The 16,536-nt window shown below is 24.7% G+C and overlaps 1 protein-coding gene across 1 annotated transcript; it reads right to left on the reverse strand.

Annotated features, from left to right (window-relative positions):
- Positions 1-9,323: 9,323 nt before the first annotated feature.
- LOC145834892 (uncharacterized) lies at positions 9,324-16,479 on the reverse strand. Its single transcript, XM_082942420.1, has 6 exons — positions 16,399-16,479; positions 15,743-15,898; positions 15,162-15,227; positions 14,171-14,377; positions 12,568-12,628; positions 9,324-9,953 (listed from the first exon to the last, which is right to left on the reverse strand). The coding sequence occupies exons 1-6, from the start codon at positions 16,468-16,470 to the stop codon at positions 9,835-9,837; spliced, it is 681 nt and encodes a 226-aa protein (XP_082798546.1). The 5' UTR covers positions 16,471-16,479; the 3' UTR covers positions 9,324-9,834.
- Between the last annotated feature and the right edge of the window lie 57 nt (positions 16,480-16,536).

Below are 16,536 nucleotides of genomic sequence, written 5' to 3' on the forward strand. Positions count from 1 at the left end.
GAAGAGCGATTAAAAAAGAAAGTATTAAGTACAATTACGGAATATTTTAAATTTACGCTAGTTGTTGTCAATAGACGTACATCTTTGACAATATTTATTAGATAATTGAGCATTTTTTGTAAATTTAATGAAATTGAAATGCTCTAACTGGCCAAGAAAAACTTTTGTTTTACATTTAGTTGCCCATAGTATAAATGATGCTGCATTTAACAAAAAATACATGTAAAAAAGTTATACTTATAATAAACAAATAACATCATTATTATCATTAAAATTAATTTTTATATTTAAACGAAATTTTAAAACGCGTTTTATTTTCAAACTTATAATAAAGTACTTTATTGTTATTTTTTGATAAGACATAAAAAAAAGTTGACAAATAAAGCATTAATAGTAAGATAAGAACTACACTTATATACACTTAAATATGTATACTTAACTTATTAATTTTTTGAATGCAGTTAGTATTTATAAGGTTATAATTTAAATAATGTTCAGTTTCGACTAAGAAATGTAATTAAAAAAAGTTTTAACATATATCAAAGTTCTTGAATTTTAGTTTCAAAAACATTCCTTTGTTGTCGACACACCAAAAGCGTCTTTTTCTACACTGTAAATAAATATACTAAGGTTATAAAGTATCTTTTTTTTTAAATTACTAAAGTATTTAGCTTAAAACTAAGGTACAAGATTTACTCTAACCAAATATTTTTTATTTTAATACATAGATATAAAACTTACATGCATTTTATTTTTACGTAAATACTAAAACAGGGTTTCCCAAAGTGGGCCAAGTGGCCCCCTAGGGGGCCATGACAGATACTCAGCACGCCATGAGCAGCAAAGGGGGAAGAGGGGGGGGGGGCATGAGCAGTAAAGGAGCCACAAGAAGCCCTTAGGCCATAATTTGAAACTTACACTAGATATTCTTGAGTTGCAGATGAAGAGCAAAAAAAAAAAAAGGTCTTATGTGAATAGTTAATGAGTAAACTATATGTTGAAGGGGGCAATTGTTTTTTCAAACTCTTTAAAGGGGGCCATTTGCAAAAAAGTTTGGGAAACCCTGTACTAAAACTATAAAAACAAAATTTAATCATTAAAAAATAATTTCGTTTTATTTAAATAAATTTACTTTAAAGCTAGTAAGAATTTTTGTAAAAGACAGTTTTAAAACTACTTGAATCAAATCAAAATTTGACGCATAAATTTTTGATACAACTAAAACTATGAGTTTAAATAGATGTAAACGTATAATTTAAATTAGAACTATGTAGAGTTTCAAACATCAAACGTTCTTTAACCATTTTAAAATGTAAAGCAGTTTTTCTTCTAATTGTTTATACAGTTGTAAATTTGTTTAATGAATATTTAAAGTTTTTCAATACGTTTTTTGAAGTATAGGTCGTAAAGTTACTTAATTAATTATATTTAGTTACGCAACTCACAATTTTTTTCAGTAGTTTTATACGAGCCGTCCGGATTACAAAACGGTTTCATATACTTGTAATTTTCTTTACTTTTCTCCATCGCTTTCTTTAGGTGAGCAAAACAAAGTACCTGTACAAAAAAAATTAAGAATACTTGGGTAAAAATGTATAAAAAGTAACCATTTTAAAATTTAAATACTCTTCGTGCAATAAAGTGTTCATCAAAAAACACAAAATCATTGTTTCTTTTGCAATACAGTTTTTTTCTTACAACCATTAAGCTTTATTTGTACTGATTTTGTTTTCAATCTAAAATCGTACAGATTTAAATCAATTTAAGCAACGTACTTTTTAGTTTTAATAAACACAATTAACTTTCTTTTTTGGAATTTATTTTGGTAGTATTTCAGTTTTTTCAATCAGTTTTTAGCTTATTTTAAGTTTTTTCCTTTGGTTTTTGTTTCTGCTGTTTTTATGTGGGTTGGAGATTTCGGTTTTGATTTGTGCTTTAAAAAAAATTAATTTAAACTAACAGATTTAGATAAATACTTTATTTTAAATTTTTTTTTTTTCTTAAGTTAACAAACAAAATAAATTTACTGTGAAGTAATTTTATTTTTAGCATTTCAAAAGGAAAATTTGATAATTTTATTTTTGATCATCAACTAGAAAACAATATTGGTATAATAAAACTTAAAGTATTTTTTAACTAATATTTAAAAAATATCTTTCTTTGTATTGGATACATCGTGTAGCAATTTTATATCAAGCTATTCATGTTTAAAAACGTTTTTTTTTTTTTTTTTGCACTAGACTCTTTTAGGAGTTTTCGTTATTTCCTGTCATACCTAATATTTTAGACCATTTATCTCTAAAAGCTGTTTTAGTCTGATCTTTATAAGTTCCTCGTACTCTATACACATCTTCTAAATGTCCTTATTGAGAATAGTTTCCGAGTTGAACTTGTCTGAATATTTCAGCAAAAGAAACTATTTTTCCAGACTTTTCAAAAAACGCTTGTTGGTCCTCGTTTACACCAAAATACAGTTCTTCTTTATTTTGTTGAAAATCGTCAGTTAAGTATTTTATGTCAAATAAGTACTTATGCTTACAAGCCTCCTTAATCAGATCAGATTCCAATTTGTATTTCTTCCAAAATCTTCTTTCAAATTTCAACATTCTTATACCTTTGTTTTTCGTATCTTCTTCTAGTTGATATTTCATTTGAAACAATGCCAACAATTTTTCACTATCATAATCATTTTGTTTATTGTCAAATAAGTAACGGAAAGCGTACAAAAACTCAACCAGCTCCATTATACTATGACCTTTAACTTTTAAATTTTACGTAATTAATTTCATTGTCTTCAAGTTTTCTTATTTTCCATGCATCATCGACATTTATCAGATAGCCGTCGAAATACGATTTTAAACTTTTACTAGAAGACAACTTATCATTAATTGATTTTTTTCTGCGGCCACTTTCGTCAATATTGTTACGTTTGCAATCTTTTGAGTATCCTGAAAAGTATTTTTTAAAAGATCCTCTTTAATTTTATCTGCGTGTTTGAGTTGAGCATCAGTGTATATTTTGATGAATATCTCTTCAGCTAAATAAAGTTGGAAAATTTGATGATTGTGTTTTGAAAACTCCTCTAAGGTCTCTGAAAGAAGTGCAAACTAACTTTGATACTTTTTTTCCAACGGCTAAATTTACTTTAATTTATTACAACGATGTAAAACTTAAAACCATATGACCCTTATTTTAATACTAAATAAAACATTTAACTAACCAAGTAAATAGAGTAAAGTTTAACATGTAGGTAGAAAAAATACAACTTTCTAAAAACAAGACTTAATTTCAAATAGATGATGTACCTTTTTTTTGTGTAACTGTTAAAATACTAGTAATTTTTCATTTTATTAAGTTTGTATGATAAAGATGATTGGATTAAACATTTACTTTATTTTTTTCTCTATAAAATGATTAAATATTTTTATTCAGAACTTGTTTTTATACTTTTTTTTAAAACTCTTTTACATTAAAATAAATATTTGCTTTTTAATTATATACATCTACACTGTTTTCGTGTTAGGTCATTTAAACTTGCGTTTAAACATAGTTAGTTAATTTTGTTCTCTATTTGTTAACTAATAAGATTTCAAAAATTATTAGATATGATAACTTAATTTAGCTATTTTTAAATAATGTTTTCTAATTAATAAAAAAGTAAGTATTTATAGAAATACAAAGTTTAATTTAAATATGATTCCTACTCTAAATTAAACATTAAATAACTACTATTACTTTTGTACTTTAGACTAAGACAAGCGTAAATTATTTATTACTAAAAAACCTGTGAAAAGATTACAACTACTTTTTTGTTCCTATTTTGTAAAAACTTACAAATAAACAAAGTAAACTATGATACATTTTTAAGATGTATCGCCCTATATATGCAGTTAAGTTTAAGGAAGTGTTTATTTAAATTTTCTGTATCTAACATAATTATTCTCAGTTTAAAACAAAGACAAATAAAGTAGTATGTAATAAAAAGTTTTAAAAACGCAATTATGGTATTTAAAATTGTCAAATACAACAGCTAAACTTATTTCAACTGAAGTAAACTTACTAGGTTACGTTAAGTTAATAATACTAACTGTTTTAATGTGTTGGAGTACTTTTTAAATTGTGAAACCTTGTAGATGTTTTCAACACATAGTAAGCAAACAAATAAATGTGTATTGTACATAATCATCAAAATAGTACTATAGTTCCTGTAAAGTTTAAACTTTTTTTCGGTTCAGACTGACTTTAGAACTTTGCAACACATTATTTTGTTTTAGGTTAGTTTAACTCAAACTGTTTTACTTACAGTAAAACTTTGCGATAAATTGTTTACCACTAACTTACATTATACCCGTACACTTTTCTGTAAAACTCATGCTTTTCACTTTTTCATATTGATCAGGGTTTTCCATATTTTATTCATGAAGTTCTCTTTAAAGAAACAAAAGTTATGGCCCCTCCGACAGGATTTAAAATACTATAAGATACATCTAAGATATTTTTTGTGCTTCACCATCAACTCAAGAAAATCTAATGTAAGTTTTATATTAGGGAAATTTTGGATCCCCTTTTACAGCTTATGGTCCCCTTAATTTCTGAAATTTTCTAATAGTATCTAGTATAAATTTCAAAAATATCCTTGAATACCCTTAAGATATTTTTTTCTCTTCACCATCAACTCCGGAGTATCTAGTATAAGTTTTTAACTTTAGTCTCATGGCCCCTTTACTATTTATTTTATCCCCTCTTCTTTGGCCCTTTTGTTGTTTATGACCCCCTAAATATATGTAGTTGTCCCAAAAGGCCCACTTGACTCATTTCTAGAATCCCTGAATTAGATTAAAGCTATTTTATTGTAACTTATGCTTGTTTTAGTAACAAATATTATACTTCTTTTTGAGTAAGAACCCTTATAAACAAATATATTTTGTTTGCTCCATTAAAGCTTGATACTTTTGAATAATGCATTTCCTATATTTTGTTAAGGTCAAATACATTCAACTTTTATTACGAAGTTTAAATTTATAATCTGAAAATTGTGGACATGTATTAAAACATTTTTCAAAATACCACGAGTAATAAAAATGTTTGACCATCAAAAGAAACTTTAGTTGTAGCACAACAAAACCAGCCGAAAATTTTTTGAAGTTAAAAATATTTCAGTCGTGGCTAAGTGGGTAAGCTGTTCATTTGCGGACTTTTAAAAATTCTGAGGATTTTTTGTATCAATGAGAAAAATTTCAACTTTGGTAAATTCTTATAGTTTTAGTTAAATTCAACAACATAATTATGTTACTGCTTTGTAGATCTGTATAAATATTAAAAATAAATATTCTAACAACAACTTTTTTATGACCAATAACTAAGTATGTGTCAAAAATGTAAAAAAGAAAACTAAAAATACAAATATTTCTAAAAGATAAATTTTTTAATTTATTTTGCTCAACTAACTAATTTAGTTGTTTTGGTTTTTTTACTAGTAGAATTTTTTTAAATAAAAAAACAGTTAGATTTTATTTTTCTAGGTTTTAAAACAGTTACTTCAATATTATTTATAAATAAAACATAACGTTAAGTTTAACACTCTTTCACAAATTATTAGAAACAATAAATGTATTTTTTTAACTATTGAAAGATTTTGATACAATAAAATTTTAAATGTACAAAACATACAATGTGTCAAATGTATTAAACTCGAGTTTAAACATGCATTTTGCAACATAAAACTCAGAAGTTAAGTAGTTGACAGAAAAAGGTAGTTTGCATACAACATTTAAAAACTTATTAATCTTGTATATTACTTTATAACCACAAAATACACGGTTGCAAAGTTAATTTCACTGCAATCCGTCAACAACAAAATGAGTTTGTGTTTCTAAAAATTTTATAAATATTAAAGCAAAGCTGACTTAATTTAAATAAAACATTCTGAACTCAAACTTTTGTTTCACGAGTTTATGTATTAAAGCAAAAAGATTGATCTTAAAGTATAAATCTCAAAGTTTTAAAGTTTGTAGTTGTAAAACTTAAACAACCTTTTTTTGTTAAAATTCAAATTTAAATCGTGAACATAAGTAAACTTAACGGCTAACAAGCTTAAGAATTTACTTTATTTTATTATGATTATAATCAATTAGTAAGCCACTTGTTTTTTTCATAATATTTATGTCAACGACGTACTAATCAATCATTAAGCGGTAAACAATAAAACTTAATTTGGACTCAACTTTTTAAAACGGACTACATTTATGTAAAATTTAAGTTTACCATAGTCAATTAAAATAAAATATTTGTGTAAACTTTTTTTATAACTAAAGTAAAAACTTTTGGTTTTGATTGAAAACTGTGTTTACTTGTTTAATAGTTTTATAAGTTAATGTAACCCAAAAAAAAGGTTAATTTTGTTATATTTCATACAATTTAATTAATTTAAGGAAATTATTTAACTTTATGATCTAATTTACCTTAAACAAATATCAACATTATAAACCATTACAATTTTATAAAATAAAAAACTTGCAGTTATTTTAAGCTATTCTTACTTGAATAAACCAGTATTAGTTTTAATTTTATTAGTCGATAACGAGCAAAATAATAAATTCGCCTAATAAAAGAAACAAACTACTTATCAAACTTATCAAAATTACCTATCAACTTTTTAAACATTTTTAAGCGATGAGGATAAAATACATAACATTTGCATTTGAATTGCATGCACGAAAAGAAAAACGTACTTCTTAACCTTCAGGCAGGAAAACAAATTTGCATATAATTTCTATAATCACTCACTGAGCTTGTATTCACGTTTTGCAATAAAGTTCACGTTTAAAATTTAAAACTACCACAATCAATTAAAATAGAAATTTGTTTGTATGAAGATTTTTTAAAGTATTTTATCTGACTTAAACGTGATTTAACTCAAAAATGTTTTGATTAGTTCTTGTCATAAAAACCGAAAAATATATTAAATTTAAAATTAAATAAATTTTAAGACTTACAAAACTTGATTTTAGTCTAGCAATATTTTAATGAACAGTTGTATAACATGAATGGCAGAACTATTAAAAGGTAAAATACGTATTTTACAGTATTTAATTAACTTTCTTTTTGTATTTAAAAGAACATAGTTTAAACAAACTTAATAATTCTTCAAACCTTCTAACACAAGTAACTTCGACTTGTGTAAATGCACGTTGATGACTTTAAAAATAAGTCTATTTGTGAGTTTAATTTACTTGTACAAACTTTACACAATACATTTTAAAACTTATATAACGTTACGATAAAACCAGTGAAATACATTTATTTAGTTTTAGTTGGAATAAAAAGTAAAATTTTTTGTAAAATATTTTCTAGTATTATAAAATCTATGTAAAGACTAAAGCATATTTAATATTTAAAAATTTGATTAGTAGTGGTGTATATTAATAGTTTCTGTGAATTTTTACACGGAAATTAACTCTTTCATATAGTAGGATAAATGCACAATAATTAAAAAAAATTACTGTTTAAAATAAACAATTGATAAAGTTTTATGTATAAAATTAAAAGTTTAGTAATAATTACTTGTTTTATTTCTTATAACAAAAAAAAGTAACGTAATAACAAACTATAAAAAAATATTTTTGTTAATACATTTTCTAAATTTGATTACATTTATTATTTATTAGAAAAAACAAATTTGAATGTAGCAAATATATCGGAATTTAAATAAACTTTTTAGGAACTCTGCGTTAAAGTATATATTTACTTTATTATGATGTTAACTATACTGCTCAGAAATGTTTTAACTAAACTATGAAATAAAAAAAAAAGTGGTGTTTATTTCTTGACAAAATACTCTTTGGTAAATCTTTATTGTTTCGATAGATATAAAATTTTTGGTATACAGAAGTAAATTGAAAGTTGCTAATAGACTACACAATTCTAACTTAGTTGTTTTAATTTATTGTGTGTATCTCATTTATTAAAATTTTAAATTAGAAAGCCTTTAAAAGAAAATTTAAGTTTTGCAAAACTAATCTAATTTGATCATATGGTAAATATTGGTTTAATACTGATAAAGCATGAAAACTTGGCATAACATAGTCAATCTGAGATAAGTACATTGAAATAAATTAGTGTTGAAGTAGAAACCAGGGTTTTTACTCGCACAAACCAAACACTAATGCGAATGTTAAGATAGGTTAAGAAGCTTGTATTGAACTCGAGCTTATAGTTTTAACTTATATACTTTCGGTTTATTTATATAGCAACCATTAAAGTGTTCAGCTTGAACTTAAGGTCATACATTAACACTTAAAGTTTTTAATTAACATAATTACAAAACAATCTTTTGCCTACATACACTACGTAGCTTTATATGTATGTATTTTATATGCTGTAGGTTGTATAAATTACTGGACATCATGTATTAGCACAAAGTATTAAACAAACTCACGATACATATAAACATAAGAAAATTACATTGAAAAGAAAATGTTGCGGTTTTATATAATTTTTAGTTTGTTATAAAAAAGTAAAATATTTACGTATTAGTATTGGAAGCTTTTTTTGTTGAGTTTTCTGGTAAAAATGTTTTTAATTTATTTTTTAATTCATGTGAAACTTTTAGCATTTTATCTGAAAATAAAAATCTTTATTAAATTTAAAGTCACGTAAAGCTTATGTATGTAATTATAAAACTCTATACAGCTGTGCTTCTCAGATTTCATTCTTAATAAATGTTGTTTATCTGAACAGAGGAGATATCAAAAACTATTGATAATTTTTAAAGTCCATTAAAGTAGCATAGAATTTAGAACAATCTATAAAAGTATAACAAATATTAATATAAAATTAGTTTATTTTATCTTACACACTACTTGTAATTAATAAGCTTCTAGTTAAATTTAAAATTTGTTACAAATGTTTACATACAAACCCTATTTGATTTTTTAATTTAAATCTGAATTAACTTTATTTTTATTTAGAACTTTTCGTAACATGTTTAGTTCAGAGTCAGCTTTATTAATCTAAAAACAGTAAATTCCAGTAGTTAAAAAATAATTGATAAGCAGGTGACAATACTACCCAGTAATTTGTACTAGTAACCTTTTGGTCCATTTAATTTTTATTTACTAACGTCAGCTGATTTTAAAACTTACCTAGTAAAACTATTTTATAAATACTATATGAAGTATAATAAATTTGTCGATAATAACATCAACTAACTTGTAAACAGCAGCGTAACAGTAAATCTACAAGAAACAGACGCCAGAGTATTTGCAAAATATAATAAATAAATAGTAGAAAAATTAAAACTGATTTTTGTTTGTACTGTTTATTAGCAACACATATTGCTTAATTTAATTTGTAATGTTAAACACATGTAAATTGACAACAACTGTTTTTCACGAACGTAATTTACATCAGTCTACTATAAACAGAAATGACAAATTAAAATTGAATATTTGTTATTAAACAAAAGTTATTGGCGTTTTATCTGATGAAGAATGAAACTTACAAAACGAAATTTAAAAACTTTGATAAGTTTTTTTGTTTTGTACGGAAAATAAAAGTTTGATTTGGTATTTATTATGATTTTAACAAAAGTGCACTCTGTCGGTCGATTAGTGTTTAATTAAAAAATCCATTTATTTTCTTTTCTTGAAATGTTGCAGTAATAAACAAAATTGAACGATCCTTATACCTCAATCTTTTGTATTAAAAAGTGCATTCAATTAAAAACTTTGTTCTTAGTTTATGTTTCATCTTTCAACACTACACTAGTTAACAAGTTGAACTCTTTCTCAATTTGTTTAACTTTCTTCAGTGGATTATTCAAACATTCAACATTCATACTATGTTTTCGTATTTCGGCGGAGGAGGCCCTTTGTCCTCTTTCCTCTTTTGATCTTCAAGGATCAGATCTTCGTAAGTCGGAATGTCGTCTTCTCGGTTGTTCCTGACTAAATCTGTGTGAAAATTAACCTGTTAATATAAGTAATTATGTGTTTGGTTAATTTTTTAAATATGTGTAATATTTAAACTTCAAATCTTAACTAAAGTATAGCTGGTATAACTAAACTTAAAAGTTTTTAAAGTATTTTTTCTTAAGATACTTAGTCTTTACAACCCTTAAATAATATAAAAGTAATATTATAAAATTCTATTTGCCATCTTCATAAGTATTACTCAAATTTTATAGCTAAAATTTTTTTCTTATGTTTTTCACAATTGTCTTTTTTTATTGTTTAGGTAAGATAAGCTAGGAGCAAATGTTATGATTTTAAACTTTAATTGTTATCAATTTAATTAGATTACAAAAATGTTGTGGACTACTAAAAGGACTAAAGTTAAAACATTCTTCATCATTAAATAAATGACGTTCCTTTCACCAAGTCAAAAGTACTACAAAAGAAATTATTCTAAAAGCCTTGCATTGATGTATTAAATATTTGGTGTACGTACACAACTTGAAATAGCAAACGAAAACTTTTGTTTTTTTTTTTAATATTCGTAACGTGGTGTTCACTATTCAAGATCAGCTTATTTATTTATCAATAAAAAATCTAAGTTTTTGAAAAATAACTATTTTAAAAAGGTCATTAGCTCTAGAGCTGATTTTTTTTTAATGTAGATATGTATATATATATATATATATATATATAAGATGTAACGTTATAAGGCGTTAAATCCTGGAGATTCTGATAAACTAAGCTTATCGGAATGTATACCACAGATGTTCTTGTGCTAAAACTTTATTTCAACTAACGGCGTTTCACTGCTCTCAAATAAATTTAAGAACAGATCTACGGAGTCTCAAAAAGCTCTAAGAATAGAAAACTATTATATAAAAACTATTCTTAGAGCTTTTTGAGACTCCGTAGATCTGTTCTTAAATTTATTTGAGAGCAGTGAAACGCCGTTAGTTGAAATAAAGTTTTAGCACAAGAACATCTGTGGTATATATATATATATATATATTTTAAGATGTAAAACTTGAAGGACTCGGGTTTTGTGCTTATGCATTCATCGACTTCAAAACATGTTAAAAATAAAGCACAATACAAAACACACAAATGAAAGTTTTAAATTTAGCCTAAATAGAACATGACGTAATTTTGAAACTATCAAAAATCATGCAATTTTGTGCTTTATTTTGAACTTTTTTTGAAGTTGATGAGTGCATAAACACAAAACTCAAGTTCTTTAAGTTTTACATCTTAAAATAAACCTTGTTATTGAAATAAGCCCTTAAGGTAGGCTCCGTGTGAAAGATTTGATTTATCAAGTTAAATAGCTTAATTCTGTTATATATATACATCATATTATGCTAAGAAAGTATTAGAACTCTTTTGCTTTGTACTTAAATTTAACTATTTAAAAAAGTTCTCATTTATTAAAGTGTTATTACTAAAACTATACATTTTTATTTATAAAATATGTCCACAAAGTTTAACAAAAGTTTCGATATATTAATATTTTTTTTAATACTCTCAGTAATTTAAAGTTATTAAAAATATTTTAACAAACCTAATTATAGTCCAGATGAAAATTAATATAACTTTAAAACTTATAAAATACATCAACTATATCTAAAATAAAAAATCGAATTTTAGTTGTTTGCAGATTGAACACTTAAATAAAAAACTTTATAAATGGTTAAGCTGCAAACTAGAAAGGCAAATTTCCACACAGTGGTTCAAAACCATCCAAGCTTGTATAAGTATTAAAAAAAAAGTTCACCACGTTTCTTCGAAGCTAAGTTTTCCGCAACTAATTAAGGGAAAAGTAAGTTTGTCTAAAGCTAAATGTTTGATTTAAACGTGTTAAAACACATTTAATATATCACGAGTTTGTGTGACCAAAAGGGAACAAATAAGTTTTAATAGAAAAACTATACGCTCTCGAAGTTTAACTTTAAAGTTAACAAATATCAAGTTTTTTGATTTTGTTGAACTAAATTACAAATTTAAACCTATCGACTATTATTAATAAAATTAATAAAATGTACCTTTATTTACATTTTTTAATAAAAGTAATAATACATAAAATTTGACTGTCGAAAATGTAAAACTTAACTATAAACTAAAAACAGTAAAAATAAATTTGCATACAAGTTTTTTGATTCCTCACTAATATTTTTATACAATTTGTATAGAAGTTTTCAAAGTTAAGTTTAAAGCAATCAATAAGGAAAATGAAATTTTACTTCTTAACAATTAAGGTTTTGGATAAGACTTATTGTATTTTACTTTTATTTAGTCTATGTGACAAAAGCAAACTTTAACTTTTAGACATTATGTTATTTGAAAAAAAAACTGGATGTTCTTAAACTCGAATTTTTCATTTTGTATTCTGTAAGTATTTGTTATAAAAGGTCAAATAATATAAAAAAGAGCACCTAGCAAAATACAAACTAGTTTTATTGTAGTTAGATATAATAATCAATTAAAATTTACTTAAAATAAACTTGAATTTTTTTTTTTTTTAATTAGGTTTGTTTTAAAAGTCATTACAAACACAATTTTAATTTAAAGTATAACTATCTTTCTAATTTGTAAATAAAACAAAATTTTAACAAACCTAATAACTCTTCAACGTCTGGATACAAACAAGATTGACTCGTGTAAATGTATCTTGACGACTGTTAAAGTTGAAAAAAAAACTAATTTAAAAAATAAAAAATTACAAAATAAATATAAGACAGCAGTAAATAAAAAGTTCTATTTAGAGATTGCTTACTTTCCAAAATAAACTACAAAATATTAAAAAAAAAAGTTATCATATATTTAAATTTGTAAATAGTTTTAGGATTCTAAGTTTTTAAAAAAGTATGTTGTTTTAATATAACTCCTACTTTTTCAATTTTTAATAAAATCAACAAAAAAGTAGAAGTAAAATAGGTCGATTAAAGTTATGAAGTGTTACAATAAATGTTTAATAGAAGTAAAAAGTTTTTTTTTTATTACTAAATGAATAGAACAATTTTTTTTTATATATAGTAGAAGAAAATTTTCTGCTGATTAAAAATATTACAAGAAATAAGGCTGCGGCAGCCTTAACAAAGCTAAAACGAAACAAGTTAAACAACGTATTATACCATTAAATACATAACTGCATACTACTAATTTATCAATTTTCACTGATATAATCAATAAACAATATGTAATTCATATTGGCAATACATACGTCACATTGATAATACATACATCACATTGGCAATACATACGTCACATTGATAATACATACGTCACATTGGCAATACATACTTTACATAGGCAATTCATACGTAATATCACACAAAGTGTCGTTCGACGTAAATGTATGTTTTTTTAAGTTTTAAAGCAAGTTTAATGATTGTTAGATAAAAGAACAATTACAAAAAAAACATCTTATAAAAATAGATCAAAAAAAAGTTAGTATAAAGGTAATAATACAGCACAAAAAATTAACTCATAAAATAATACACATGTAAAATTTTTAGATAAACTAAAATAACTATTTGCATATATATTTATTCTTTCAAAAATTTATTTTGCAAACTAAGTTTCGGACAAAGACCTCGTCAGTGCTTTAATAAATCTAAAAAAAGATATGTGACAGCTATGGAAAATAGCATTTAAACAATTAAGTTAAAATAAAAACAAATTATTACTAAAAATTTTTACTTAAGAAACTAAACAAATCAAATTCTAATATTAAGACTGAGTTTTGGTAGAAGTTTAAATTTTACTTTAATAATATTATTGTTGTTATATTTATTTTAAAACTTAGCTAAAACTTTAAACTTCTACTAAAACTCAGTCTTAATATTAGAATTTGATTTGTTTAGTTTCTTAAGTAAAAATTTTCAGTAATAATTTGTTTTTATTTTAGTTTAATTGTTTAAATGCTATTTTCCATGACTGTCACATATCTTTTTTTTAGATTTATTTAAGCACTGACGAGGTCTTTGACCGAAATTTAGTTTGCAAAATAAATTTTTGAAAGAATAAATATATTACTTCTCCTCCAGCAGTTGAGATCTCTCTATTTGTTTTCTTAAAACCAAAACATATAACAACTATTTACATGATGATAAATTGAAACTAATAATACAAAAAAAATTACTTACAAGGAATAACGCAAGAAGTATTTTAGTACATCAGTTAAAAAAATATTGATTTTAAATTATTTAACAACTCACATGAAAGGAAAGTGTTTTTCTACTCCGATTGTTTTTTACGTCATCACACATGACGTAATACCTGAGAACGATGACGTAACTCGTCAGTGCGGTGTAGAGAGACGTGTAGAAAGTGTAGGGCTTGAATGAAACTAGTAAGCCATCAAAAATGTAAACAACCAACTGAGTTGTTGTTAGTGTGCAAGTGAGACAACAATATTTGTTCAACTGTAAATAATATAGTTATATAGTTTTCAATTAAATATTTGTTTTATGTAGACTAGTTGAACTGTTGTTAACGTGCAAGTTTGAAAATAGTATTTGTTTGTCTACGGTAAAAAACAATAAAATATTTTAAAATGTTTTTTGCTGTTATGCAAATAAGAAAACAGTACTTGTCCACTTGTGCAAAATATAAACTATTTAAGTAAAATTTTATATTTTTGAACAAACTTTTATCTATTAACCTAACGTAGACTTTGTAACTAAACTTGTTTATATTAGTACTTATTACTTATTAAAAAAATAGTCATATTTTGCTATAGTCTGAAAGCCTACAATACAACTTATGTAAATTCGGATACTATAAACTTAGTTGATTTGTTTTTTGCCATCGACAACAATCAATTAATTTCACCGCACGATTATAAAGTTTTATAGATTGACGCAGCCAAATAGTTCACAGCTTAACATCTAAGACATTGTTAGCTTGTCTGAGATTTTAGTCTCTACACTCGTTTTAACCAGTGGTTTCCCGCGACTATGCCTGCTTAATAATTTATAATAAGAATGAAACCGGTCGTAGGTTGTCTCGGACGCTATTGCTGTTGATTGTGCAGTGATATTCATTACTTGTTGTTGATAAAACTTATGAAGATAAAGCTACTTAACTTCAATACCTTACAATCAAATTTAACCATAAAATCAAGTATGTTTTAACTGTCTACAATAGACAAGTACTTTATTACAGTTCATACTAACTTACACATTAAAAACAAAAAAACAAACAAACATTGCTTCTTCCCCTTTTGAGCTTGGGTTGTTCCAGTTCCATTGCCCAAACAGAAGCCACTAATACCTGACGATAAAAAGCATGTACTCAACAATTTTGTTGATTTTGAACTCAAAAACAATTAAACTACTTAATGATGGTATATTCAAAAATATTTATTTTTTGATAAGCACACAACGCAATACTTAAATACATTCAAAGTTTGAATATAAATTGAATATTCGGCAAATTTATTCAAAATAACCCCTTAAGCTTAGTGACCTTAAAATTACATAATTTTTGTTGTAAACTGCTCATTTGTAAAAATAAAGCAGATTTTTTATTTTTTATTGTTTTTCACTAACTTTATTATGTATGTTGTTTAAGCCGAACTCAAAGTCTTAACCATTTGTAATGGAACTTTTATGTGTTGTGAAGGTTTGTAGAGAGTTATTATTGTTATTTACGAACAATGACTTTTTTTTATTGTATATAATTTTAGTTCTTTACAAAATTGGTCTTTTTAAAGATACATATTCAATTTTTTAGTGTTCAAAAGTTGTGTCAAAAGTTTGTATAGGAAAAAAAACAGTAAAACTCACTATACAGCTCAGAGATGTTCCAATTAAAATAAAGAAAAGAGAAGCCGTGTTTATTTTTTTGACAAGGTCTTCTATTAATATGTTGTTTTGATAAATATGAAAAACTTGATAGGCGGCAGCTGCTATGTTGACTGCAGCCAATATGAACGAAAATATCTAGTAAAAAAAAATCAATTGATGTTAGATTGAAAGTTGAAAAAACTAAATATAAAAAGACAATGATAGCGGTATCAAAAAAGCTAAAACAATTGTCAAAACTCAGTCAACTTAAAAAAAGTAACACGAAATTTATAGATGTTATATTAAAGTTAAAAATAAAAAAATTAAAGACAAAGATAGAGTTTAAACTTAGTTACAATACAAATTTTACAGTGATATTTAATTGGTAAAATCTAACTTTTTTGTGGTTTATCCTTTTTAAAAATTTTATAGTTGTTCTCACAGTTTGTTCAGAAATTTATTTCTACAATCATTTTATTATGTTTTACACACTAGAATAAACTTACAGACTTTTCTAAAACTTATTGTTGTTATAAAATAATGTGAAAAGTTAAACTTAATTTAAACTTTTACTTGGCTTGTTCTAGCAATATATTACACATTTAAAGTTAAAACAAGCGTTGAAAATGATAATAAACATAAATTAAAGCGCTCACCGCAAAGTGTTTAAGAAACATTTGGTAATTGAATCGAATAGTTCTGTTTTCAGACTCAACCATTTTTTTCATATTTGTATAAATTCTGTAAATTTCAATGTAGTTTTCACCATTTGATTTATATCTAATCCTTCTTTT

Source organism: Thalia democratica, chromosome 4, assembly GCF_965202585.1.
Source record: "Thalia democratica chromosome 4, ktThaDemo2.hap1.1, whole genome shotgun sequence".
NCBI lineage: Eukaryota > Metazoa > Chordata > Thaliacea > Salpida > Salpidae > Thalia > Thalia democratica.